Raw genomic sequence first — 27229 nt, 5'->3', positions numbered from 1 at the left:
TGGTCGCGTATGAATTCAACTATGTTAGAATGCCTTTTAATTGTATCTTAACGGATGAAACAGAGCTGAAAGTTTTTACTATCAAGTTTTTCCTTATTATCTTCACCAAGCAGAAAACGAATGCTGATTTTAGATCCTTTGCTGATACTTCCCAGTAGATGAGTTTATATCATTACCGAGCAGAAGGATTTAGCGTGTCAGTATGAATCTGTGTCTAGGTCTGATTATGAGTCTGGGTCTGAATCTGGGTATGAGTCTGAGTCCGGGTTTGAATCTGGGTCTGAACCCCAGCACATTGACCTGATGCCGATAGATGGTGGGTGGGTTGACCTTGTGACCCCTCTATTGTACCCTCTAGCCCCCCCTCCCAGCCCCCTCTATCAAGTCCTCCTCCAGATCACTATAGACCTGTGTGTTGTTCATTTAAAGCATCATGTCCACACGCTGCTCAGGGGTCAGGGAGTTGTATCGGGGTCAGAGGTCAGGGGTCACGCTGAAAGACTCTAGAGTCTAATCCCTCTCCTGCGTTTGGGTGTTACAACTCAAACTTAATTTTCTCCAGTTGAGCAGTAGCCTACGTCCAATATGACATGTTCATTTAGATTTCTAGTATGTGTTTCTTCGAGCTATATGTGTGTGTGTGGTGTTTAACGGTATGTCCATATTGTAGGGCCAGGCTACCTCCCCACTGGTTTGAGCCTGTGATCCAGACTGGACCATGTGGGATGTGGAGGGGTACTGTGTGTAGTAGAGTACTCCTAGTTAGTTCTACGGTAAGGGCAGACTGAGGCACACACACACACACACACACACACTGGACAGAGTGAGTCTCCAGAGTGATGCTCCAGCTTTAGAGGTGCTGTAGAGATGTCACACCTCTTGGTGACCTTTCGCTCACCAGTACACTAATGCCTTTTCCACGTCTCACACAAGTGGGGGAAAAACCTGTCCTGCCCTGTCCTTCACTTTTCTCTCTTTCACTCTCTTTGTTTTCTCTCTCTCTTACTCTGTTTTCTCTCTCCCTTTCTCTCCCTCTATTTATTTTCTCTCTCTCTTACTCTGTTTTCTCTCTCCCTCTCTAAAGCATATTCAGTATACTAATAATTCAGAATGCTTTATCTCAGTGTCATTGTAAGGCTTTAGCTCTTTTCATTCCCACATCTCCTCTTTCTCTCTCTATCCCCTCCATTCTCCTCCCTCTATCCCCTCCATTCTCCTCCCTCTATCCCCTCCATGGTCTTCTCCTCCCTCTATCCCTTCCATTCTCCTCCCTCTATCCCCTCCATTCTCCTCCCTCTATCCCCTCCATTCTCCCCACTCTATCCCCTCCATTCTTCTCCCTCTATCCCTTCCATTCTCCTCCCTCTATCCCTCCATGGTCTTCTCCTCCCTCTATCCCTTCCATTCTCCTCCCTCTATCCCTTCCATTCTCCTCCCTTTATCCCCTCCATTCTCCTCCCTTTATCCCCTCCATTCTCATCCCTCTACCCCCTCCATTCTCCTCCCTCTATACCCTCCATTCTCCTCCCTCTATCCTCTCCATGCTCTTCTCCTCCCCCTATCCCCTCCATTCTCCTCCCTCTATACCCACCATGGTCTTCTCCTCCCTCTATCCCCTCCATGGTCTTCTCCTCCCTCTATCCCTCCATTCTCCCTCACTCTATCCCCACCATGGTCTTCTCCTCCCTCTATACCCTCCATTCTCCTCCCTCTATACCCTCCATGGTCTTCTCCTCCCTCTATCCCCTCCATTCTCCTCACTCTATCCCCTCCATGGTCTTCTCCTTCCTCTATCCCTTCCATTCTCCTCCCTCTATACCCTCCATTCTCCTCCCTTTATACCCTCCATTCTCCTCCCTCTATACCCTCCATGGTCTTCTCCTCCCTCTATACCCTCCATGGTCTTCTCCTCCCCTATCCCCTCCATTCTCCTCCCTCTATACCCACCATTCTCCTCCCTCTATACCCACCATGGTCTTCTCCTCCCTCTATCCCTCCATGGTCTTCTCCTCCCTCTATCCCCTCCATTCTCCTCACTCTATCCCCACCATGGTCTTCTCCTCCCTCTATACCCTCCATTCTCCTCCCTCTATACCCTCCATGGTCTTCTCCTCCCTCTATCCCCTCCATTCTCCTCACTCTATCCCCTCCATGGTCTTCTCCTTCCTCTATCCCTTCCATTCTCCTCCCTCTATACCCTCCATTCTCCTCCCTTTATACCCTCCATTCTCCTCCCTCTATACCCTCCATGGTCTTCTCCTCCCTCTATACCCTCCATGGTCTTCTCCTCCCCTATCCCCTCCATTCTCCTCCCTCTATACCCACCATGGTCTTCTCTCCCTCTATCCCCTCCATGGTCTTCTCCTCCCTCTATCCCCTCCATTCTCCTCACTCTATCCCCACCATGGTCTTCTCCTCCTCTATACCCTCCATTCTCCTCCCTCTATACCCTCCATGGTCTTCTCTCCCTCTATCCCCTCCATTCTCCTCACTCTATCCCCTCCATGGTCTTCTCCTTCCTCTATCCCTTCCATTCTCCTCCCTCTATACCCTCCATTCTCCTCCCTTTATACCCTCCATTCTCCTCCCTCTATACCCTCCATGGTCTTCTCCTCCCTCTATACCCTCCATGGTCTTCTCCTTCCTCTATCCCTTCCATTCTCCTCCCTCTATACCCTCCATTCTCCTCCCTTTATACCCTCCATTCTCCTCCCTCTATCCCCTCCATTCTCCCTCCCTCTATACTCTCCATTCTCCTCCCTCTATACCCTCCATGGTCTTCTCCTCCCTCTATACCCTCCATTCTCCTCCCTCTATACCCTCCATTCTCCTCCCTCTATACCCTCCATTCTCCTCCCTCTATACCCTCCATTCTCCTCCCTTTATCCCCTCCATTCTCCTCCCTTTATACCCTCCATTCTCCTCCCTCTATACCCTCCATGGTCTTCTCCTCCCTCTATCCCTTCCATTCTCCTCCCTTTATCCCTTCCATTCTCCTCCCTTTATCCCTTCCATTCTCCTCCCTTTATCCCCTCCATTCTCCTCCCTCTATACCCTCCATTCTCCTCCCTCTATACCCTCCATTCTCCTCCCTCTATACCCCTATACCCTCCATTCTCCTCCCTCTATACCCTCCATTCTCCTCCCTTTATACCCTCCATTCTCCTCCCTCTATACCCTCCATTCTCCTCCCTCTATACCTCCATTCTCCTCCCTCTATACCCTCCATTCTCCTCCCTCTATACCCTCCATTCTCCTCCCTCTATACCCTCCATTCTCCTCCCTCTATACCCTCCATTCTCCTCCCTCTATACCCTCCATTCTCCTCCCTCTATACCCTCCATTCTCCTCCCTCTATACCCTCCATTCTCCTCCCTCTATACCCTCCATTCTCCTCCCTCTATACCCTCCATTCTCCTCCCTCTATACCCTCCATTCTCCTCCCTTTATACCCTCCATTCTCCTCCCTTTATACCCTCCATGGTCTTCTCCTCCCTCTATTCCCTTCCATTCTCCTACCCCTACCCCCTCCATTCTCCTTCCTCTATCCCCTCCATGGTCTTCTCCTTCCTCTATCCCCTCCATTCTCATCCCCCCTCTCCTCCCTCTATCCCCTCCATTCTCATCCCTCTATCCCCTCCATGTTCTTCTCCTCCCCTATCCCCTCCATGGTCTTCTCCTCCCCCTATCTCCACCCCCTCTCCTCCCCCTATCCCCTCCAGTCTCGTCCCTCTATCCCCTCCATGGTCTTCTCTTCCCTCTATCCCCTCCATGGTCTTCTCCTCCCTCTATCCCCTCCATGGTCTTCTCCTCCCTCTATCCCCTCCATGGTCTTCTCCTCCCTCTATCCCCTCCATGGTCTTCTCCTCCCCCTATCCCATCCATTCTCCTCCCTCTATCCCCTCCATGGTCTTCTCCTCCTTCTGTCCAGGCCAATGTTGTCTGCCTCACTGGATCATCCCCCTCTCATAATGAGCAGTTGCAAACACATCAGTAGTACTTCAAACTAACATGGGTTCAGTCAGAGCAGACATGAGCCATTAGCACAGCTACAGAGAGCCAGAATAGGCAGCAGCATGCACTAGACTAAGCTAAAGAAAGCACCTCGCAATGCCTGCTGGGAAAACCTGAAAACACTGGCAGAACCCACATCAGCCTTTAAAGCCCCCTTTAAACTGTTTAAAGCTTTGATTATCAATGCCATAAGATCGGTTTCGTATTTGTGGTGGTGGATGGCGTTTGTTGTTGCGAGTCAGATGAATGAGCCTTTTCGGAAATGGTGTTTACTGAATTGTTAATGAGCTAGGGGCCTGTCATGCCCGTGTGTTATAAAGCACTCTGACATTCACAGCAGTTCTCTGTAAACACTATTTCAAAGACTTAAGACCTCTCTCTCTCCTCTCTCCCTTTCTCTCCCCTCTCTCTCTCTCTCTCTCCCCTCTCTCCTTCTCTCTCTCTCTCTCTCTCCCCTCTCTCTCCTTCTCTCTCTCTCTCCTTTCTCTCCCCTCTCTCCTTCTCTCTCTCCCCTCTCTCCTTCTCTCTCTCTCCCTTTCTCTCCCCTCTCTCCTTCTCTCTCTCTATCTCCCTCTCCCTGTTTCGCTCTCACTCGATAGTTGCCCTGAAGACCCAGGCTTGCAAGGGGTTGAAGGCCAACGGTGGTAACCATGACAGCAGCGAGACAACGGGATTGGTGGACGGCTGGATGCCCGAGGGTGAACTCCTATTGCAGGTTGGTGGCCAGGCTCCAGGTGAAGGGCACAAACACACAACGAGCAGTGTGACACCCCAGCTGGCGTCTGCACTACATTCTGGGCACTGAAACTGTATCCGAATATGTTTCAAATCATTGCATCAGAATGTTCTATATGGCCACTCATTGTGTCAAGGAGTACTACGAGCTGTCTTTCCACACACACACACACACACACACACACACATACACACACATCTATACACACACCACCACCTGTAGCCCAGGCACATCTGGTCTACTCCACTCTACTCCAAACTGACCAGTAGACATTAGAAGACTACTCCCTCTGTGAAGCTCATCACATCTAGCGTGTCTCGCTTCAGATCAGGGCTGGTTTTATAGAGCACGCTGCCTGCCTGCCTGTCTGCCTGTCTGTCTGTCTGTCTGCCTGTCTGCCTGCCTGCCTGCCTGCCTGTCTGCCTGTCTGCCTGTCTGCCTGTCTGCCTGCCTGTCTGCCTGTCTGCCTGTCTGCCTGTCTGCCTGTCTTCCTGTCTGTCTGCCTGTCTGCCTGTCTGTCTGCCTGCCTGTCTGCCTGTCTGCCTGCCTGCCTGTCTGCCTGTCTGCCTGTCTGCCTGTCTGCCTGCCTCCTGTCTGCCTGCCTGTCTGCCTGCCTGCCTGTCTGCCTGCCTGCTGCCTGCCCTGCCTGTCTGCCTGTCTGCCTGTCTGTCTGCCTGCCTGTCTGCCTGCCTGTCTGCCTGTCTGCCTGCCTGCCTGCCTGTCTGCCTGCCTGTCTGCCTGCCTGCCAGAGGGCATCGCTACATGTCTTAGCATTTCCCCAAACTTGCTGGGCTTCTGTTCTGTCCCTTAAGCATGCCAAGAGCTTGGAGAGAGAGCGAGAGAGAGAGAGAGAGAGCCTGGAGAGAGAGCCTGGCGAGAGAGAGAGAGAGAGCTGTCTGGCTGAAGCGTAGCTCAGTTAAGTGAGCAGTGCTTCGATAGAAAGCTTTCCCGGGCAGGCACAGTAAGAGCCTTGACAGAGAGGCAGGTGAGACAGGAGACTGCAGGGCTCTCACACACAGCAGGCACAACACGGCAGACATGGAAAGTCTGTCTTGTAGCGGGAGCGCACCACATGGGGACAAGTATAGATGTATGTAATCATAGTGTTGTAATTCTATTTCTATGGGGGAAAGTTAAGTACTGCTGGTTTTCACAAACAGACGCCATGTCTTGCTGCATTTAGAGATTGTCAGAGAGAGAGAGAGAGACCACCCACAGGATGAGAGATACCTTTCGCTAACATGCTGACCACTCTCCTGGATGGTTATTGGCAGATTGGGTTCTTTCCTTCACAGGATCTCAGCCTAGAACGAAAAGGTTGTACCAGGCCTGCTGAGACCAGCTGATTAGTTTGGACTCATTTAGAGTAGCTACAAAAGTTAGATGGGAAAACATTCAATGCCCATGCCATAGCCTAGTTTGGTGCCATCATTCATCCCCCCAGTTCTTAAAGAGACAATGCTCTATTCTGTCCTGCACTTACTGGGGCCTATTTGGCCCTGCACTTAAAGGGACAGTGCTCTTTTCTGCCCTGATCTTTGGGACTGTATCAACAGTTAACTACTGAGACGAATACCAAAATGTATTTTTTTGAGTGGAATTGTCCTTTAAAAGGGACAGTGCTCTATATTCTGCCCTGCTCTGTGCTGGATGTTCAGTCAGGGGAGATGTGATCTGCTTCATCTACAGCCCCCACTGTTGTGCCATCATGCAGAATCCCACCGTGCCAGAACAGTCAACACAGAATCTCTTAAGACAGGCTGAGCTACAGAGGGGGGAGGGAGGGAGGGGCATGGAGGAGGGTTAGAAATGAGGGAAATAGTGTATTTGAGAAAGAATAGTAAATGGATAGAGAGGGGGAAAGAGATGCTAAACGAAGGCGAGGTCCTTATTCATGACATTGCTGTTGAGGGGGCCGGAAAGAGAAGGGAGGAGATGGGGCAGAAGCAGGAGGAGATGGGGGTCAGGAGGGGGGGTCGGAGGAGAGAGATGGGGAAGCAGAGGAGAGGGGGTCGGAGGAGAGGCTATTTCTGACCAGGGCTGGCTGTCTTGCTATGTTCCATTTCAGAAACTTGGCCATGAATTATAGAGTGACTGTGAGGACATCCATTATTGAAAAGGGCGGTAAAATGAGAGCAGAAAGGTGTTATTTGATATTCTCCATATAGCCTAATGTACTTTACCATTTTTAGTCCACGTCATTCAGGTTACCTTTTCAGTGGATCAAAATATAATTCCATAAGCATTTGAAGTTCACTAAAGGCATGGGAGACGTGAATGCATGAATCAAAAAGAAAACAACTGATTGCACAAAAAAGAAATAAACCCTTGTTTGTTCCCTGTGGCCTACCAGTCTGTTCCAGTGTTTGGCCTACCAGTCTGTTCCAGTGTTTGGCCTGCCAGTTTGTGCCAGAGTTTGACCTGCCAGTCTGTGCCAGAGTTTGGCCTGCCAGTCTGTGCCAGAGTTTGGCCTGCCAGTCTGTTCCAGTCTGTTTTTGGCCTGCCAGTCTGTTCCAGAGTTTGGCCTGCCAGTCTGTTCCAGAGTTTGGCCTGCCAGTCTGTTCCAGAGTTTGGCCTGCCAGTCTGTTCCAGAGTTTGGCCTGCCAGTCTGTTCCAGAGTTTGGCCTGCCAGTCTGTTCCAGAGTTTGGCCTGCCAGTCTGTTCCAGAGTTTGGCCTGCCAGTCTGTTCCAGAGTTTGGCCAGTCTGTTCCAGAGTTTGGCCTGCCAGTCTGTTCCAGTGTTTGGCCTGCCAGTCTGTGCCAGAGTTTGGCCTGCCAGTCTGTTCCAGAGTTTGGCCTGCCAGTCTGTGCCAGAGTTTGGCCTGCCAGTCTGTTCCAGAGTTTGGCCTGCCAGTCTGTTCCAGAGTTTGGCCTGCCAGTCTGTTCCAGAGTTTGGCCTGCCAGTCTGTTCCAGTGTTTGGCCTGCCAGTCTGTTCCAGAGTTTGGCCTGCCAGTTTGTTCCCTGTGGCCTGCCAGTCTGTTCCAGAGTTTGGCCTGCCAGTCTGTTCCAGTGTTTGGCCTGCCAGTCTGTTCCAGTGTTTGGCCTGCCAGTCTGTTCCAGAGTTTGGCCTGCCAGTCTGTTACAGTGTTTGGCCTGCCAGTCTGTTCCAGAGTTTGGCCTGCCAGTCTGTTCCAGTGTTTGGCCTGCCAGTCTGTGCCAGAGTTTGGCCTGCCAGTCTGTTCCAGAGTTTGGCCTGCCAGTCTGTTCCAGAGTTTGGCCTGCCAGTCTGTTCCAGAGTTTGGCCTGCCAGTCTGTGCCAGAGTTTGGCCTGCCAGTCTGTTCCAGTGTTTGGCCTGCCAGTCTGTTCCAGTGTTTGGCCTGCCAGTCTGTTCCAGAGTTTGGCCTGCCAGTCTGTTCCAGAGTTTGGCCTGCCAGTCTGTGCCAGAGTTTGGCCTGCCAGTCTGTGCCAGAGTTTGGCCTGCCAGTCTGTGCCAGAGTTTGGCCTGCCAGTCTGTGCCAGAGTTTGGCCTGCCAGGTCTGTGCCAGAGTTTGGCCTGCCGGTCTGTGCCAGAGTTTGGCCTGCCGGTCTGTGCCAGAGTTTGGCCTGCCAGTCTGTGCCAGAGTTTGGCCTGCCAGTCTGTGCCAGAGTTTGGCCTGCCAGTCTGTGCCAGAGTTTGGCCTGCCAGTCTGTGCCAGAGTTTGGCCTGCCAGAGTTTGGCCTGCCAGTCTGTGCCAGAGTTTGGCCTGCCAGTCTGTTCCAGTGTTTGGCCTGCCAGTCTGTTCCAGAGTTTGGCCTGCCAGTCTGTTCCAGAGTTTGGCCTGCCAGTCTGTTCCAGAGTTTGGCCTGCCGGTCTGTGCCAGAGTTTGGCCTGCCAGTCTGTGCCAGAGTTTGGCCTGCCAGTCTGTGCCAGAGTTTGGCCTGCCAGTCTGTGCCAGAGTTTGGCCTGCCGGTCTGTGCCAGAGTTTGGCCTGCCGGTCTGTCTGTGCCAGAGTTTGGCCTGCCGGTCTGTGCCAGAGTTTGGCCTGCCAGTCTGTGCCAGAGTTTGGCCTGCCAGTCTGTGCCAGAGTTTGGCCTGCCAGTCTGTGCCAGAGTTTGGCCTGCCAGTCTGTGCCAGAGTTTGGCCTGCCAGTCTGTGCCAGAGTTTGGCCTGCCAGTCTGTGCCAGAGTTTGGCCTGCCAGTCTGTGCCAGAGTTTGGCCTGCCAGTCTGTGCCAGAGTTTGGCCTGCCAGTCTGTGCCAGAGTTTGGCCTGCCAGTCTGTGCCAGAGTTTGGCCTGCCAGTCTGTGCCAGAGTTTGGCCTGCCAGTCTGTGCCAGAGTTTGGCCTGCCAGTCTGTGCCAGAGTTTGGCCTGCCAGTCTGTGCCAGAGTTTGGCCTGCCAGTCTGTGCCAGAGTTTGGCCTGCCAGTCTGTGCCAGAGTTTGGCCTGCCAGTCTGTGCCAGAGTTTGGCCTGCCAGTCTGTTCCAGTGTTTGGCCTGCCAGTCTGTGCCAGAGTTTGGCCTGCCAGTCTGTGCCAGAGTTTGGCCTGCCAGTCTGTGCCAGAGTTTGGCCTGCCAGTCTGTGCCAGAGTTTGGCCTGCCAGTCTGTGCCAGAGTTTGGCCTGCCAGTCTGTGCCAGAGTTTGGCCTGCCAGTCTGTGCCAGAGTTTGGCCTGCCAGTCTGTGCCAGAGTTTGGCCTGCCAGTCTGTTCCAGTGTTTGGCCTGCCAGTCTGTTCCAGAGTTTGGCCTGCCAGTCTGTTCCAGAGTTTGGCCTGCCGGTCTGTTCCAGTTTGGCCTGCCGGTCTGTGCCAGAGTTTGGCCTGCCGGTCTGTGCCAGAGTTTGGCCTGCCGGTCTGTGCCAGAGTTTGGCCTGCCGGTCTGTGCCAGAGTTTGGCCTGCCGGTCTGTGCCAGAGTTTGGCCTGCCGGTCTGTGCCAGAGTTTGGCCTGCCGGTCTGTGCCAGAGTTTGGCCTGCCGGTCTGTGCCAGAGTTTGGCCTGCCAGAGTTTTGGCCTGCCGGTCTGCCAGTCTGTGCCAGAGTTTGGCCTGCCAGTCTGTGCCAGAGTTTGGCCTGCCAGTCTGTGCCAGAGTTTGGCCTGCCAGTCTGTGCCAGAGTTTGGCCTGCCAGTCTGTGCCAGAGTTTGGCCTGCCAGTCTGTGCCAGAGTTTGGCCTGCCAGTCTGTGCCAGAGTTTGGCCTGCCAGTCTGTGCCAGAGTTTGGCCTGCCAGTCTGTGCCAGAGTTTGGCCTGCCAGTCTGTGCCAGAGTTTGGCCTGCCAGTCTGTGCCAGAGTTTGGCCTGCCAGTCTGTGCCAGAGTTTGGCCTGCCAGTCTGTGCCAGAGTTTGGCCTGCCAGTCTGTGCCAGAGTTTGGCCTGCCAGTCTGTTCCAGTGTTTGGCCTGCCAGTCTGTGCCAGAGTTTGGCCTGCCAGTCTGTGCCAGAGTTTGGCCTGCCAGTCTGTGCCAGAGTTTGGCCTGCCAGTCTGTGCCAGACTTTGGCCTGCCAGTCTGTGCCAGAGTTTGGCCTGCCAGTCTGTGCCAGAGTTTGGCCTGCCAGTCTGTGCCAGAGTTTGGCCTGCCAGTCTGTGCCAGAGTTTGGCCTGCCAGTCTGTGCCAGAGTTTGGCCTGCCAGTCTGTGCCAGAGTTTGGCCTGCCAGTCTGTGCCAGAGTTTGGCCTGCCAGTCTGTGCCAGTGTTTGGCCTGCCAGTCTGTTCCAGTGTTTGGCCTGCCAGTCTGTTCCAGTGTTTGGCCTGCCAGTCTGTGCCAGTGTTTGGCCTGCCAGTTTGTTCCCTGTGGCCTGCCAGTCTGTGCCAGAGTTTGGCCTGCCAGTCTGTGCCAGAGTTTGGCCTGCCGGTCTGTGCCAGAGTTTGGCCTGCCGGTCTGTGCCAGAGTTTGGCCTGCCGGTCTGTGCCAGAGTTTGGCCTGCCGGTCTGTGCCAGAGTTTGGCCTGCCGGTCTGTGCCAGAGTTTGGCCTGCCGGTCTGTGCCAGAGTTTGGCCTGCCGGTCTGTGCCAGAGTTTGGCCTGCCGGTCTGTGCCAGAGTTTGGCCTGCCGGTCTGTGCCAGTGTTTGGCCTGCCGGTCTGTGCCAGTTTGGCCTGCCGGTCTGTGCCAGAGTTTGGCCTGCCGGTCTGTGCCAGAGTTTGGCCTGCCGGTCTGTGCCAGAGTTTGGCCTGCCGGTCTGTGGCCTGCCGGTCTGTGCCAGAGTTTGGCCTGCCGGTCTGTGCCAGAGTTTGGCCTGCCGGTCTGTGCCAGAGTTTGGCCTGCCGGTCTGTGCCAGAGTTTGGCCTGCCGGTCTGTGCCAGTGTTTGGCCTGCCGGTCTGTTCCAGTGTTTGGCCTGCCAGTCTGTTCCAGTGTTTGGCCTGCCAGTCTGTGCCAGTGTTTGGCCCAGTTTGTTCCCTGTGGCCTGCCAGTCTGTGCCAGAGTTTGGCCTGCCAGTCTGTGCCAGAGTTTGGCCTGCCGGTCTGTGCCAGAGTTTGGCCTGCCGGTCTGTGCCAGAGTTTGGCCTGCCAGGTCTGTGCCAGAGTTTGGCCTGCCGGTCTGTGCCAGAGTTTGGCCTGCCGGTCTGTGCCAGTGTTTGGCCTGCCGGTCTGTGCCAGTGTTTGGCCTGCCGGTCTGTGCCAGTGTTTGGCCTGCCGGTCTGTTCCAGTGTTTGGCCTGCCAGTCTGTTCCAGTGTTTGGCCTGCCAGTCTGTTCCAGTGTTTGGCCTGCCAGTCTGTTCCAGTGTTTGGCCTGCCAGTCTGTGCCAGTGTTTGGCCTGCCAGTTTGTTCCCTGTGGCCTGCCGTCTGTGCCAGAGTTTGGCCTGCCAGTCTGTGCCAGAGTTTGGCCTGCCAGTCTGTGCCAGAGTTTGGCCTGCCAGTCTGTGCCAGAGTTTGGCCTGCCGGTCTGTGCCAGAGTTTGGCCTGTGCCAGTTTGGCCTGTCTGTTCCAGTGTTTGGCCTGCCAGTCTGTGCCAGAGTTTGGCATGCCAGTCTGTGCCAGAGTTTGGCCTGCCAGTCTGTTCCAGAGTTTGGCCTGCCAGTCTGTTCCAGAGTTTGGCCTGCCAGTCTGTTCCAGAGTTTGGCCTGCCAGTCTGTGCCAGAGTTTGGCCTGCCAGTCTGTGCCAGAGTTTGGCCTGCCAGTCTGTGCCAGAGTTTGGCCTGCCAGTCTGTGCCAGAGTTTGGCCTGCCAGTCTGTTCCAGTGTTTGGCCTGCCAGTCTGTGCCAGAGTTTGGCCTGCCAGTCTGTGCCAGAGTTTGGCCTGCCAGTCTGTGCCAGAGTTTGGCCTGCCAGTCTGTGCCAGAGTTTGGCCTGCCAGTCTGTGCCAGAGTTTGGCCTGCCAGTCTGTGCCAGAGTTTGGCCTGCCAGTCTGTTCCAGTGTTTGGCCTGCCAGTCTGTGCCAGAGTTTGGCCTGCCAGTTTGTTCCCTGTTTGGCCTGCCAGTCTGTTCCAGAGTTTGGCCTGCCAGTCTGTTCCAGTGTTTGGCCTGCCAGTCTGTTCCAGTGTTTGGCCTGCCAGTCTGTGCCAGAGTTTGGCCTGCCAGTCTGTTACAGTGTTTGGCCTGCCAGTCTGTGCCAGAGTTTGGCCTGCCAGTCTGTTCCAGTGTTTGGCCTGCCAGTCTGTGCCAGAGTTTGGCCTGCCAGTCTGTTCCAGAGTTTGGCCTGCCAGTCTGTTCCAGTGTTTGGCCTGCCAGTCTGTGCCAGAGTTTGGCCTGCCAGTCTGTGCCAGAGTTTGGCCTGCCAGTCTGTGCCAGTGTTTGGCCTGCCAGTCTGTTCCAGTGTTTGGCCTGCCAGTCTGTTCCAGAGTTTGGCCTGCCGGTCTGTTCCAGAGTTTGGCCTGCCAGTCTGTGCCAGAGTTTGGCCTGCCGGTCTGTGCCAGAGTTTGGCCTGCCGGTCTGTGCCAGAGTTTGGCCTGCCGGTCTGTGCCAGAGTTTGGCCTGCCGGTCTGTGCCAGAGTTTGGCCTGCCGGTCTGTGCCAGAGTTTGGCCTGCCGGTCTGTGCCAGAGTTTGGCCTGCCGGTCTGTGCCAGAGTTTGGCCTGCCGGTCTGTGCCAGAGTTTGGCCTGCCAGAGTTTGGCCTGCCAGTCTGTGCCAGAGTTTGGCCTGCCAGTCTGTGCCAGAGTTTGGCCTGCCAGTCTGTGCCAGAGTTTGGCCTGCCAGTCTGTGCCAGAGTTTGGCCTGCCAGTCTGTGCCAGAGTTTGGCCTGCCAGTCTGTGCCAGAGTTTGGCCTGCCAGTCTGTGCTAGAGTTTGGCCTGCCGGTCTGTGCCAGAGTTTGGCCTGCCAGTCTGTGCCAGAGTTTGGCCTGCCGGTCTGTGCCAGAGTTTGGCCTGCCAGAGTTTGGCCTGCCGGTCTGTGCCAGAGTTTGGCCTGCCAGAGTTTGGCCTGCCAGTCTGTGCCAGAGTTTGGCCTGCCAGTCTGTGCCAGAGTTTGGCCTGCCAGTCTGTGCCAGAGTTTGGCCTGCCAGTCTGTGCCAGAGTTTGGCCTGCCAGTCTGTGCTAGAGTTTGGCCTGCCAGTCTGTGCCAGAGTTTGGCCTGCCAGTCTGTGCCAGAGTTTGGCCTGCCAGTCTGTGCCAGAGTTTGGCCTGCCAGTCTGTGCCAGAGTTTGGCCTGCCAGTCTGTGCCAGAGTTTGGCCTGCCAGTCTGTGCCAGAGTTTGGCCTGCCAGTCTGTGCCAGAGTTTGGCCTGCCAGTCTGTTCCAGTGTTTGGCCTGCCAGTCTGTGCCAGAGTTTGGCCTGCCAGTCTGTGCTAGAGTTTGGCCTGCCAGTCTGTGCCAGAGTTTGGCCTGCCAGTCTGTGCCAGACTTTGGCCTGCCAGTCTGTGCCAGAGTTTGGCCTGCCAGTCTGTGCCAGAGTTTGGCCTGCCAGTCTGTGCCAGAGTTTGGCCTGCCAGTCTGTGCCAGAGTTTGGCCTGCCAGTCTGTGCCAGAGTGTGGCCTGCCAGTCTGTGCCAGAGTTTGGCCTGCCAGTCTGTGCCAGAGTTTGGCCTGCCAGTCTGTGCCAGTGTTTGGCCTGCCAGTCTGTTCCAGTGTTTGGCCTGCCAGTCTGTTCCAGTGTTTGGCCTGCCAGTCTGTGCCAGTGTTTGGCCTGCCAGTTTGTTCCTGTGGCCTGCCAGTCTGTGCCAGAGTTTGGCCTGCCGGTCTGTGCCAGAGTTTGGCCTGCCGGTCTGTGCCAGAGTTTGGCCTGCCGGTCTGTGCCAGAGTTTGGCCTGCCCAGTCTGTGCCAGAGTTTGGCCTGCCGGTCTGTGCCAGAGTTTGGCCTGCCGGTCTGTGCCAGAGTTTGGCCTGCCGGTCTGTGCCAGAGTTTGGCCTGCCGGTCTGTGCCAGAGTTTGGCCTGCCGGTCTGTGCCAGAGTTTGGCCTGCCGGTCTGTGCCAGAGTTTGGCCTGCCGGTCTGTGCCAGAGTTTGGCCTGCCGGTCTGTGCCAGAGTTTGGCCTGCCGGTCTGTGCCAGAGTTTGGCCTGCCGGTCTGTGCCAGAGTTTGGCCTGCCGGTCTGTGCCAGAGTTTGGCCTGCCGGTCTGTGCCAGTGTTTGGCCTGCCAGTCTGTTCCAGTGTTTGGCCTGCCAGTCTGTTCCAGTGTTTGGCCTGCCAGTCTGTGCCAGTGTTTGGCCTGCCAGTTTGTTCCTGTGGCCTGCCAGTCTGTGCCAGAGTTTGGCCTGCCAGTCTGTGCCAGAGTTTGGCCTGCCGGTCTGTGCCAGAGTTTGGCCTGCCGGTCTGTGCCAGAGTTTGGCCTGCCGGTCTGTGCCAGAGTTTGGCCTGCCGGTCTGTGCCAGAGTTTGGCCTGCCAGTCTGTGCCAGTGTTTGGCCTGCCGGTCTGTGCCAGTGTTTGGCCTGCCGGTCTGTGCCAGTGTTTGGCCTGCCGGTCTGTTCCAGTGTTTGGCCTGCCAGTCTGTTCCAGTGTTTGGCCTGCCAGTCTGTTCCAGTGTTTGGCCTGCCAGTCTGTTCCAGTGTTTGGCCTGCCAGTCTGTGCCAGTGTTTGGCCTGCCAGTTTGTTCCCTGGCCTGCCGGTCTGTGCCAGAGTTTGGCCTGCCGGTCTGTGCCAGAGTTTGGCCTGCCGGTCTGTGCCAGAGTTTGGCCTGCCGGTCTGTGCCAGAGTTTGGCCTGCCAGTCTGTGCCAGAGTTTGGCCTGCCAGTCTGTTCCAGTGTTTGGCCTGCCAGTCTGTGCCAGAGTTTGGCATGCCAGTCTGTGCCAGAGTTTGGCCTGCCAGTCTGTTCCAGAGTTTGGCCTGCCAGTCTGTTCCAGAGTTTGGCCTGCCAGTCTGTGCCAGAGTTTGGCCTGCCAGTCTGTGCCAGAGTTTGGCCTGCCAGTCTGTGCCAGAGTTTGGCCTGCCAGTCTGTGCCAGAGTTTGGCCTGCCAGTCTGTTCCAGTGTTTGGCCTCCCAGTCTGTGCCAGAGTTTGGCCTGCCAGTCTGTGCCAGAGTTTGGCCTGCCAGTCTGTGCCAGAGTTTGGCCTGCCAGTCTGTGCCAGAGTTTGGCCTGCCAGTCTGTGCCAGAGTTTGGCCTGCCAGTCTGTGCCAGAGTTTGGCCTGCCAGTCTGTTCCAGTGTTTGGCCTGCCAGTCTGTGCCAGAGTTTGGCCTGCCAGTTTGTTCCCTGTGGCCTGCCAGTCTGTTCCAGAGTTTGGCCTGCCAGTCTGTTCCAGTGTTTGGCCTGCCAGTCTGTTCCAGTGTTTGGCCTGCCAGTCTGTGCCAGAGTTTGGCCTGCCAGTCTGTTCCAGTGTTTGGCCTGCCAGTCTGTGCCAGAGTTTGGCCTGCCAGTCTGTTCCAGTGTTTGGCCTGCCAGTCTGTTCCAGTGTTTGGCCTGCCAGTCTGTTCCAGTGTTTGGCCTGCCAGTCTGTTCCAGAGTTTGGCCTGCCGGTCTGTTCCAGAGTTTGGCCTGCCGGTCTGTGCCAGAGTTTGGCCTGCCGGTCTGTGCCAGAGTTTGGCCTGCCGGTCTGTGCCAGAGTTTGGCCTGCCGGTCTGTGCCAGAGTTTGGCCTGCCGGTCTGTGCCAGAGTTTGGCCTGCCGGTCTGTGCCAGAGTTTGGCCTGCCGGTCTGTGCCAGAGTTTGGCCTGCCGGTCTGTGCCAGAGTTTGGCCTGCCGGTCTGTGCCAGAGTTTGGCCTGCCGGTCTGTGCCAGAGTTTGGCCTGCCAGAGTTTGGCCTGCCAGTCTGTGCCAGAGTTTGGCCTGCCAGTCTGTGCCAGAGTTTGGCCTGCCAGTCTGTGCCAGAGTTTGGCCTGCCAGTCTGTGCCAGAGTTTGGCCTGCCAGTCTGTGCCAGAGTTTGGCCTGCCAGTCTGTGCCAGAGTTTGGCCTGCCAGTCTGTGCCAGAGTTTGGCCTGCCAGTCTGTGCCAGAGTTTGGCCTGCCAGTCTGTGCCAGAGTTTGGCCTGCCAGTCTGTCCAGAGTTTGGCCTGCCAGTCTGTGCCAGAGTTTGGCCTGCCAGTCTGTGCCAGAGTTTGGCCTGCCAGTCTGTGCCAGAGTTTGGCCTGCCAGTCTGTTCCAGTGTTTGGCCTGCCAGTCTGTGCCAGAGTTTGGCCTGCCAGTCTGTGCCAGAGTTTGGCCTGCCAGTCTGTGCCAGAGTTTGGCCTGCCAGTCTGTGCCAGACTTTGGCCTGCCAGTCTGTGCCAGAGTTTGGCCTGCCAGTCTGTGCCAGAGTTTGGCCTGCCAGTCTGTGCCAGAGTTTGGCCTGCCAGTCTGTGCCAGAGTTTGGCCTGCCAGTCTGTTCCAGTGTTTGGCCTGCCAGTCTGTTCCAGAGTTTGGCCTGCCAGTCTGTTCCAGAGTTTGGCCTGCCGGTCTGTGCCAGAGTTTGGCCTGCCGGTCTGTGCCAGAGTTTGGCCTGCCGGTCTGTGCCAGAGTTTGGCCTGCCGGTCTGTGCCAGAGTTTGGCCTGCCGGTCTGTGCCAGAGTTTGGCCTGCCGGTCTGTGCCAGAGTTTGGCCTGCCGGTCTGTGCCAGAGTTTGGCCTGCCGGTCTGTGCCAGAGTTTGGCCTGCCAGAGTTTGGCCTGCCAGTCTGTGCCAGAGTTTGGCCTGCCAGTCTGTGCCAGAGTTTGGCCTGCCAGTCTGTGCCAGAGTTTGGCCTGCCAGTCTGTGCCAGAGTTTGGCCTGCCAGTCTGTGCCAGAGTTTGGCCTGCCAGTCTGTGCCAGAGTTTGGCCTGCCAGTCTGTGCTAGAGTTTGGCCTGCCAGTCTGTGCCAGAGTTTGGCCTGCCAGTCTGTGCCAGAGTTTGGCCTGCCAGTCTGTGCCAGGAGTTTGGCCTGCCAGTCTGTGCCAGAGTTTGGCCTGCCAGTCTGTGCCAGAGTTTGGCCTGCCAGTCTGTGCCAGAGTTTGGCCTGCCAGTCTGTGCCAGAGTTTGGCCTGCCAGTCTGTTCCAGTGTTTGGCCTGCCAGTCTGTGCCAGAGTTTGGCCTGCCAGTCTGTGCCAGAGTTTGGCCTGCCAGTCTGTGCCAGAGTTTGGCCTGCCAGTCTGTGCCAGACTTTGGCCTGCCAGTCTGTGCCAGACTTTGGCCTGCCAGTCTGTGCCAGAGTTTGGCCTGCCAGTCTGTGCCAGAGTTTGGCCTGCCAGTCTGTGCCAGAGTTTGGCCTGCCAGTCTGTGCCAGAGTTTGGCCTGCCAGTCTGTGCCAGAGTTTGGCCTGCCAGTCTGTGCCAGAGTTTGGCCTGCCAGTCTGTGCCAGTGTTTGGCCTGCCAGTCTGTTCCAGTGTTTGGCCTGCCAGTCTGTTCCAGTGTTTGGCCTGCCAGTCTGTGCCAGTGTTTGGCCTGCCAGTTTGTTCCCTGTGGCCTGCCAGTCTGTGCCAGAGTTTGGCCTGCCGGTCTGTGCCAGAGTTTGGCCTGCCGGTCTGTGCCAGAGTTTGGCCTGCCGGTCTGTGCCAGAGTTTGGCCTGCCGGTCTGTGCCAGAGTTTGGCCTGCCGGTCTGTGCCAGAGTTTGGCCTGCCGGTCTGTGCCAGAGTTTGGCCTGCCGTCTGTGCCAGAGTTTGGCCTGCCGGTCTGTGCCAGAGTTTGGCCTGCCGGTCTGTGCCAGAGTTTGGCCTGCCGGTCTGTGCCAGAGTTTGGCCTGCCGGTCTGTGCCAGAGTTTGGCCTGCCGGTCTGTGCCAGAGTTTGGCCTGCCGGTCTGTGCCAGAGTTTGGCCTGCCAGTCTGTGCCAGAGTTTGGCCTGCCAGTCTGTGCCAGTGTTTGGCCTGCCAGTCTGTTCCAGTGTTTGGCCTGCCAGTCTGTTCCAGTGTTTGGCCTGCCAGTCTGTGCCAGTGTTTGGCCTGCCAGTTTGTTCCCTGTGGCCTGCCAGTCTGTGCCAGAGTTTGGCCTGCCGGTCTGTGCCAGAGTTTGGCCTGCCGGTCTGTGCCAGAGTTTGGCCTGCCGGTCTGTGCCAGAGTTTGGCCTGCCGGTCTGTGCCAGAGTTTGGCCTGCCGGTCTGTGCCAGAGTTTGGCCTACCGGTCTGTGCCAGAGTTTGGCCTGCCGGTCTGTGCCAGAGTTTGGCCTGCCGGTCTGTGCCAGAGTTTGGCCTGCCGGTCTGTGCCAGAGTTTGGCCTGCCAGTCTGTGCCAGAGTTTGGCCTGCCAGTCTGTGCCAGAGTTTGGCCTGCCAGTCTGTGCCAGAGTTTGGCCTGCCAGTCTGTGCCAGAGTTTGGCCTGCCAGTCTGTTCCAGTGTTTGGCCTGCCAGTCTGTGCCAGAGTTTGGCCTGCCAGTCTGTGCCAGAGTTTGGCCTGCCAGTCTGTGCCAGAGTTTGGCCTGCCAGTCTGTGCCAGAGTTTGGCCTGCCAGTCTGTGCCAGAGTTTGGCCTGCCAGTCTGTGCCAGAGTTTGGCCTGCCAGTCTGTTCCAGTGTTTGGCCTGCCAGTCTGTGCCAGAGTTTGGCCTGCCAGTCTGTGCCAGAGTTTGGCCTGCCAGTCTGTGCCAGAGTTTGGCCTGCCAGTCTGTGCCAGAGTTTGGCCTGCCAGTCTGTGCCAGAGTTTGGCCTGCCAGTCTGTGCCAGAGTTTGGCCTGCCAGTCTGTGCCAGAGTTTGGCCTGCCAGTCTGTGCCAGAGTTTGGCCTGCCAGTCTGTGCCAGAGTTTGGCCTGCCAGTCTGTGCCAGAGTTTGGCCTGCCAGTCTGTGCCAGAGTTTGGCCTGCCAGTCTGTTCCAGTGTTTGGCCTGCCAGTCTGTTCCAGTGTTTGGCCTGCCAGTCTGTTCCAGTGTTTGGCCTGCCAGTCTGTGCCAGAGTTTGGCCTGCCAGTCTGTTCCAGTGTTTGGCCTGCCAGTCTGTGCCAGAGTTTGGCCTGCCGGTCTGTGCCAGAGTTTGGCCTGCCAGTCTGTTCCAGAGTTTGGCCTGCCAGTCTGTTCCAGAGTTTGGCCTGCCGGTCTGTGCCAGAGTTTGGCCTGCCGGTCTGTGCCAGAGTTTGGCCTGCCGGTCTGTGCCAGAGTTTGGCCTGCCGGTCTGTGCCAGAGTTTGGCCTGCCGGTCTGTGCCAGAGTTTGGCCTGCCGGTCTGTGCCAGAGTTTGGCCTGCCGGTCTGTGCCAGAGTTTGGCCTGCCGGTCTGTGCCAGAGTTTGGCCTGCCGGTCTGTGCCAGAGTTTGGCCTGCCAGTCTGTGCCAGAGTTTGGCCTGCCGGTCTGTGCCAGAGTTTGGCCTGCCGGTCTGTGCCAGAGTTTGGCCTGCCGGTCTGTGCCAGAGTTTGGCCTGCCGGTCTGTGCCAGTGTTTGGCCTGCCAGTCTGTTCCAGTGTTTGGCCTGCCAGTCTGTTCCAGTGTTTGGCCTGCCAGTCTGTGCCAGAGTTTGGCCTGCCAGTCTGTTCCAGTGGCCTTTCTGTGCCAGAGTTTGGCCTGCCGGTCTGTGCCAGAGTTTGGCCTGCCGGTCTGTGCCAGAGTTTGGCCTGCCGGTCTGTGCCAGAGTTTGGCCTGCCAGTCTGTGCCAGAGTTTGGCCTGCCGGTCTGTGCCAGAGTTTGGCCTGCCGGTCTGTGCCAGAGTTTGGCCTGCCGGTCTGTGCCAGAGTTTGGCCTGCCGGTCTGTGCCAGAGTTTGGCCTGCCAGTCTGTTCCAGTGTTTGGCCTGCCAGTCTGTTCCAGAGTTTGGCCTGCCAGTCTGTGCCAGTGTTTGGCCTGCCAGTCTGTTCCAGTGTTTGGCCTGCCAGTCTGTGCCAGAGTTTGGCCTGTTCCAGTCTGTGCCAGAGTTTGGCCTGCCAGTCTGTGCCAGAGTTTGGCCTGCCGGTCTGTGCCAGAGTTTGGCCTGCCAGTCTGTGCCAGAGTTTGGCCTGCCAGTCTGTGCCAGAGTTTGGCCTGCCAGTCTGTTCCAGTGTTTGGCCTGCCAGTCTGTGCCAGAGTTTGGCCTGCCAGTCTGTGCCAGAGTTTGGCCTGCCAGTCTGTTCCAGAGTTTGGCCTGCCAGTCTGTTCCAGAGTTTGGCCTGCCAGTCTGTGCCAGAGTTTGGCCTGCCAGTCTGTGCCAGAGTTTGGCCTGCCAGTCTGTGCCAGAGTTTGGCCTGCCAGTCTGTGCCAGAGTTTGGCCTGCCAGTCTGTTCCAGTGTTTGGCCTCCCAGTCTGTGCCAGAGTTTGGCCTGCCAGTCTGTGCCAGAGTTTGGCCTGCCAGTCTGTGCCAGAGTTTGGCCTGCCAGTCTGTGCCAGAGTTTGGCCTGCCAGTCTGTGCCAGAGTTTGGCCTGCCAGTCTGTGCCAGAGTTTGGCCTGCCAGTCTGTTCCAGTGTTTGGCCTGCCAGTCTGTGCCAGAGTTTGGCCTGCCAGTTTGTTCCCTGTGGCCTGCCAGTCTGTTCCAGAGTTTGGCCTGCCAGTCTGTTCCAGTGTTTGGCCTGCCAGTCTGTTCCAGTGTTTGGCCTGCCAGTCTGTGCCAGAGTTTGGCCTGCCAGTCTGTTCCAGTGTTTGGCCTGCCAGTCTGTGCCAGAGTTTGGCCTGCCAGTCTGTTCCAGTGTTTGGCCTGCCAGTCTGTTCCAGTGTTTGGCCTGCCAGTCTGTTCCAGTGTTTGGCCTGCCAGTCTGTTCCAGAGTTTGGCCTGCCAGTCTGTTCAGAGTTTGGCCTGCCGGTCTGTGCCAGAGTTTGGCCTGCCGGTCTGTGCCAGAGTTTGGCCTGCCGGTCTGTGCCAGAGTTTGGCCTGCCGGTCTGTGCCAGAGTTTGGCCTGCCGGTCTGTGCCAGAGTTTGGCCTGCCGGTCTGTGCCAGAGTTTGGCCTGCCGGTCTGTGCCAGAGTTTGGCCTGCCGGTCTGTGCCAGAGTTTGGCCTGCCGGTCTGTGCCAGAGTTTGGCCTGCCGGTCTGTTTGCCAGAGTTTGGCCTGCCAGTCTGTGCCAGAGTTTGGCCTGCCAGTCTGTGCCAGAGTTTGGCCTGCCAGTCTGTGCCAGAGTTTGGCCTGCCAGTCTGTGCCAGAGTTTGGCCTGCCAGTCTGTGCCAGAGTTTGGCCTGCCAGTCTGTGCCAGAGTTTGGCCTGCCAGTCTGTGCCAGAGTTTGGCCTGCCAGTCTGTGCCAGAGTTTGGCCTGCCAGTCTGTGCCAGAGTTTGGCCTGCCAGTCTGTGCCAGAGTTTGGCCTGCCAGTCTGTGCCAGAGTTTGGCCTGCCAGTCTGTGCCAGAGTTTGGCCTGCCAGTCTGTGCCAGAGTTTGGCCTGCCAGTCTGTTCCAGTGTTTGGCCTGCCAGTCTGTGCCAGAGTTTGGCCTGCCAGTCTGTGCCAGAGTTTGGCCTGCCAGTCTGTGCCAGAGTTTGGCCTGCCAGTCTGTGCCAGACTTTGGCCTGCCAGTCTGTGCCAGAGTTTGGCCTGCCAGTCTGTGCCAGAGTTTGGCCTGCCAGTCTGTGCCAGAGTTTGGCCTGCCAGTCTGTGCCAGAGTTTGGCCTGCCAGTCTGTTCCAGTGTTTGGCCTGCCAGTCTGTTCCAGAGTTTGGCCTGCCAGTCTGTTCCAGAGTTTGGCCTGAGAGTTTGGCCTGCCGGTCTGTGCCAGAGTTTGGCCTGCCAGTCTGTGCCAGAGTTTGGCCTGCCGGTCTGTGCCAGAGTTTGGCCTGCCGGTCTGTGCCAGAGTTTGGCCTGCCGGTCTGTGCCAGAGTTTGGCCTGCCAGTCTGTGCCAGAGTTTGGCCTGCCAGTCTGTGCCAGAGTTTGGCCTGCCAGAGTTTGGCCTGCCAGTCTGTGCCAGAGTTTGGCCTGCCAGTCTGTGCCAGAGTTTGGCCTGCCAGTCTGTGCCAGAGTTTGGCCTGCCAGTCTGTGCCAGAGTTTGGCCTGCCAGTCTGTGCCAGAGTTTGGCCTGCCAGTCTGTGCCAGAGTTTGGCCTGCCAGTCTGTGCTAGAGTTTGGCCTGCCAGTCTGTGCCAGAGTTTGGCCTGCCAGTCTGTGCCAGAGTTTGGCCTGCCAGTCTGTGCCAGAGTTTGGCCTGCCAGTCTGTGCCAGAGTTTGGCCTGCCAGTCTGTGCCAGAGTTTGGCCTGCCAGTCTGTGCCAGAGTTTGGCCTGCCAGTCTGTGCCAGAGTTTGGCCTGCCAGTCTGTTCCAGTGTTTGGCCTGCCAGTCTGTGCCAGAGTTTGGCCTGCCAGTCTGTGCCAGAGTTTGGCCTGCCAGTCTGTGCCAGAGTTTGGCCTTCTGTGCCAGACTTTGGCCTGCCAGTCTGTGCCAGAGTTTGGCCTGCCAGTCTGTGCCAGAGTTTGGCCTGCCAGTCTGTGCCAGAGTTTGGCCTGCCAGTCTGTGCCAGAGTTTGGCCTGCCAGTCTGTGCCAGAGTTTGGCCTGCCAGTCTGTGCCAGAGTTTGGCCTGCCAGTCTGTGCCAGAGTTTGGCCTGCCAGTCTGTGCCAGTGTTTGGCCTGCCAGTCTGTTCCAGTGTTTGGCCTGCCAGTCTGTTCCAGTGTTTGGCCTGCCAGTCTGTGCCAGTGTTTGGCCAGTGTTTGGCCTGCCAGTCTGTGCCAGAGTTTGGCCTGCCAGTCTGTGCCAGAGTTTGGCCTGCCGGTCTGTGCCAGAGTTTGGCCTGCCGGTCTGTGCCAGAGTTTGGCCTGCCGGTCTGTGCCAGAGTTTGGCCTGCCGGTCTGTGCCAGAGTTTGGCCTGCCGGTCTGTGCCAGAGTTTGGCCTGCCGGTCTGTGCCAGAGTTTGGCCTGCCGGTCTGTGCCAGAGTTTGGCCTGCCGGTCTGTGCCAGAGTCTGTCTGTGCCAGAGTTTGGCCTGCCGGTCTGTGCCAGAGTTTGGCCTGCCGGTCTGTGCCAGAGTTTGGCCTGCCGGTCTGTGCCAGAGTTTGGCCTGCCAGTCTGTGCCAGAGTTTGGCCTGCCAGTCTGTGCCAGTGTTTGGCCTGCCAGTCTGTTCCAGTGTTTGGCCTGCCAGTCTGTTCCAGTGTTTGGCCTGCCAGTCTGTGCCAGTGTTTGGCCTGCCAGTTTGTTCCCTGTGGCCTGCCAGTCTGTGCCAGAGTTTGGCCTGCCAGTCTGTGCCAGAGTTTGGCCTGCCGGTCTGTGCCAGAGTTTGGCCTGCCAGTCTGTGCCAGAGTTTGGCCTGCCGGTCTGTGCCAGAGTTTGGCCTGCCAGTCTGTGCCAGAGTTTGGCCTGCCAGTCTGTGCCAGAGTTTGGCCTGCCAGTCTGTGCCAGAGTTTGGCCTGCCGGTCTGTGCCAGAGTTTGGCCTGCCGGTCTGTGCCAGAGTTTGGCCTGCCAGTCTGTGCCAGAGTTTGGCCTGCCAGTCTGTGCCAGAGTTTGGCCTGCCAGTCTGTTCCAGAGTTTGGCCTGCCAGTCTGTGCCAGAGTTTGGCCTGCCAGTCTGTTCCAGTGTTTGGCCTGCCAGTCTGTGCCAGAGTTTGGCCTGCCAGTCTGTGCCAGAGTTTGGCCTGCCAGTCTGTTTTGGCCTGCCAGTCTGTGCCAGAGTTTGGCCTGCCAGTCTGTGCCAGAGTTTGGCCTGCCAGTCTGTGCCAGAGTTTGGCCTGCCAGTCTGTTCCAGTGTTTGGCCTGCCAGTCTGTGCCAGAGTTTGGCCTGCCAGTTTGTTCCTGCCTGCCAGTCTGTTCCAGAGTTTGGCCTGCCAGTCTGTTCCAGTGTTTGGCCTGCCAGTCTGTTCCAGTGTTTGGCCTGCCAGTCTGTGCCAGAGTTTGGCCTGCCAGTCTGTTCCAGTGTTTGGCCTGCCAGTCTGTGCCAGAGTTTGGCCTGCCAGTCTGTTCCAGTGTTTGGCCTGCCAGTCTGTTCCAGAGTTTGGCCTGCCAGTCTGTTCCAGAGTTTGGCCTGCCAGTCTGTTCCAGTGTTTGGCCTGCCAGTCTGTGCCAGAGTTTGGCCTGCCAGTCTGTGCCAGAGTTTGGCCTGCCAGTCTGTTCCAGTGTTTGGCCTGCCAGTCTGTTCCAGTGTTTGGCCTGCCAGTCTGTGCCAGAGTTTGGCCTGCCAGTCTGTTCCAGAGTTTGGCCTGCCAGTCTGTTCCAGAGTTTGGCCTGCCAGTCTGTGCCAGAGTTTGGCCTGCCAGTCTGTTCCAGAGTTTGGCCTGCCAGTCTGTGCCAGAGTTTGGCCTGCCAGTCTGTGCCAGAGTTTGGCCTGCCAGTCTGTGCCAGAGTTTGGCCTGCCGTCTGTGCCAGAGTTTGGCCTGCCGGTCTGTGCCAGAGTTTGGCCTGCCAGTCTGTGCCAGTTTGGCCTGCCGGTCTGTGCCAGTGTTTGGCCTGCCAGTTTGTTCCCTGTGGCCTGCCAGTCTGTGCCAGAGTTTGGCCTGCCAGTCTGTGCCAGAGTTTGGCCTGCCAGTCTGTGCCAGAGTTTGGCCTGCCGGTCTGTGCCAGAGTTTGGCCTGCCGGTCTGTGCCAGAGTTTGGCCTGCCGGTCTGTGCCAGTGTTTGGCCTGCGGTCTGTGCCAGAGTTTGGCCTGCCGGTCTGTGCCAGAGTTTGGCCTGCCAGTCTGTTCCAGTGTTTGGCCTGCCAGTCTGTTCCAGAGTTTGGCCTGCCAGTCTGTGCCAGAGTTTGGCCTGCCAGTCTGTTCCAGTGTTTGGCCTGCCAGTCTGTGCCAGAGTTTGGCCTGCCAGTCTGTTCCAGAGTTTGGCCTGCCAGTCTGTTCCAGTGTTTGGCCTGCCAGTCTGTTCCAGAGTTTGGCCTGCCAGTCTGTGCCAGAGTTTGGCCTGCCAGTCTGTTCCAGTGTTTGGCCTGCCAGTCTGTTCCAGTGTTTGGCCTGCCAGTCTGTGCCAGAGTTTGGCCTGCCAGTCTGTTCCAGAGTTTGGCCTGCCGGTCTGTTCCAGAGTTTGGCCTGCCGGTCTGTGCCAGAGTTTGGCCTGCCAGTCTGTTCCAGAGTTTGGCCTGCCGGTCTGTGCCAGAGTTTGGCCTGCCGGTCTGTGCCAGAGTTTGGCCTGCCGGTCTGTGCCAGAGTTTGGCCTGCCGGTCTGTGCCAGAGTTTGGCCTGCCGGTCTGTGCAGAGTTTGGCCTGCCGGTCTGTGCCAGAGTTTGGCCTGCCGGTCTGTGCCAGTGTTTGGCCTGCCAGTTTGTTCCAGAGTTTGGCCTGCCAGTCTGTGCCAGAGTTTGGCCTGCCAGTCTGTGCCAGAGTTTGGCCTGCCAGTCTGTGCCAGAGTTTGGCCTGCCAGTCTGTGCCAGAGTTTGGCCTGCCAGTCTGTGCCAGAGTTTGGCCTGCCAGTCTGTGCCAGTGTTTGGCCTGCCGGTCTGTGCCAGAGTTTGGCCTGCCAGTCTGTGCCAGAGTTTGGCCTGCCAGTCTGTTCCAGTGTTTGGCCTGCCAGTCTGTGCCAGAGTTTGGCCTGCCAGTCTGTGCCAGAGTTTGGCCTGCCAGTCTGTGCCAGAGTTTGGCCTGCCAGTCTGTTCCAGTGTTTGGCCTGCCAGTCTGTGCCAGAGTTTGGCCTGCCAGTCTGTGCCAGAGTTTGGCCTGCCAGTCTGTGCCAGAGTTTGGCCTGCCAGTCTGTGCCAGAGTTTGGCCTGCCGGTCTGTGCCAGAGTTTGGCCTGCCAGTCTGTGCCAGAGTTTGGCCTGCCAGTCTGTGCCAGAGTTTGGCCTGCCGGTCTGTGCCAGTGTTTGGCCTGCCGGTCTGTGCCAGAGTTTGGCCTGCCAGTCTGTGCCAGAGTTTGGCCTGCCAGTCTGTTCCAGTGTTTGGCCTGCCAGTCTGTGCCAGAGTTTGGCCTGCCAGTCTGTGCCAGAGTTTGGCCTGCCAGTCTGTGCCAGAGTTTGGCCTGCCAGTCTGTTCCAGTGTTTGGCCTGCCAGTCTGTGCCAGAGTTTGGCCTGCCAGTCTGTGCCAGAGTTTGGCCTGCCAGTCTGTGCCAGAGTTTGGCCTGCCAGTCTGTGCCAGAGTTTGGCCTGCCAGTCTGTGCCAGAGTTTGGCCTGCCAGTCTGTGCCACTGTTTGGCCTGCCAGTCTGTTCCACTGTTTGGCCTGCCAGTCTGTTCCACTGTTTGGCCTGCCAGTCTGTTCCACTGTTTGGCCTGCCAGTCTGTTCCACTGTTTGGCCTCCCAGTCTGTTCCACTGTTTGGCCTGCCAGTCTGTTCCACTGTTTGGCCTCCCAGTCTGTTCCACTGTTTGGCCTCCCAGTCTGTTCCACTGTTTGGCCTCCCAGTCTGTTCCACTGTTTGGCCTGCCAGTCTTTTCCAGTGTTTGCTGTCACTGTCAGGGGGCATATATCCAGACCAGATAACATACAGGCTGGGAAAACAAACGACTAGCTCTGCCATGTTGACGACTGGAACAGGCTCTCTCCATCTCTCTTACTCCATCGCTCTCTTTTTCTATCTCCCTTCATCCTTCCTTCCTCTCTCGTGATCTTTTCTCTCTCTCCATTCTCTCACATCCCCTTGCCACTCTTTGTTTCGTTCTGTCTGCCGACGGCCGCTAGAACTACAGCAGGCAGCGTTCTTTCATCCTGGACAAGTGCATGATGTCCTCAGCCCCATTAAATATGAAAAATACATTTTTGATCAAGATGTTTGGTGACTGCCCATGTCCCCGACCCCCAAGGGAGATGGCTGTGTGTTCTTCAGCTAGACAGATGAATCTAAATATTTATACAGAGAGCCTGAACACCGCTCTGCTTTCTGAGTGTTTGTGTACAGTGTGGGGGCGTCGGGCCACGGAGATAGAACTAGGAAGTGGAGGACGGGGCTGCTGAGGAGAGGAGGGTGGACTTATAGATGGCCCGGGGTGGCAGTGGGGGTGGCAGCTTTCTGGGTATGTTTTGAGAGAGCGTAGGCCTGCATAATAAAGAAGAAACTATATGAGCCGGCAGCTGCGAGGCTCCCCGGGATCCCATGGATGTCAGGGTTTCAGACAGGACTAGGAGCCTTCAGGTTTAAAGACAGAAATAAAGGCAGGCCTGGACAAGCCGTTTGTGGACACTGAGTTCATTATAGCTTACCCAGACAAAAGCTAAGTACGGTACACAACGCTAACTGGGGGAATACGATGTTGGGTCTGCCAGGTAGAATTTGAGTCATATAGCTATTTAACTTGCTAAAGGGATGGAATCATCCAACCTGATATTATCTGGGTTATGTTTCTCTGGGTGACATCCATGGAAAAAGGACTTGATGGAGGCTATGAGGCTATGGCTTCCATCCAGTGCAGATTGTGTAAAGGGGTTCTCCTTGCTGACATGTTGGAAATGAATATGATGGGGTGTTCGAGGGCGTGAGTATCAGGACAGCTGCCCTGTAGTGCCGTCGGTTGGTTTAGGGAACGTGTACCCACGCACGCATACACACCTAGAGCGAACAGAGCGACAGCACGACTCCTTTGCCCCTGAGCATTGTGGGGGGAGGTGGAATAG

General features: G+C 57.1%; 1 protein-coding gene across 1 annotated transcript in view; it reads left to right on the top strand.

Moving 5' to 3' along the window:
• The window catches only part of LOC112235169 (aryl hydrocarbon receptor-like), a 92039-nt gene that overhangs the window by 24472 nt on the left and 40338 nt on the right, over window positions 1-27229 (top strand). The window contains exon 4 of the mRNA XM_042324088.1: window positions 4614-4729. Within this exon, the coding sequence (XP_042180022.1) occupies window positions 4614-4729 (116 nt within the window). The remainder of the gene's footprint in view (window positions 1-4613; window positions 4730-27229) is intronic.

Source organism: Oncorhynchus tshawytscha, linkage group LG07, assembly GCF_018296145.1.
Source record: "Oncorhynchus tshawytscha isolate Ot180627B linkage group LG07, Otsh_v2.0, whole genome shotgun sequence".
NCBI lineage: Eukaryota > Metazoa > Chordata > Actinopteri > Salmoniformes > Salmonidae > Oncorhynchus > Oncorhynchus tshawytscha.
This window is presented reverse-complemented; position numbering and strand designations above follow the sequence as displayed.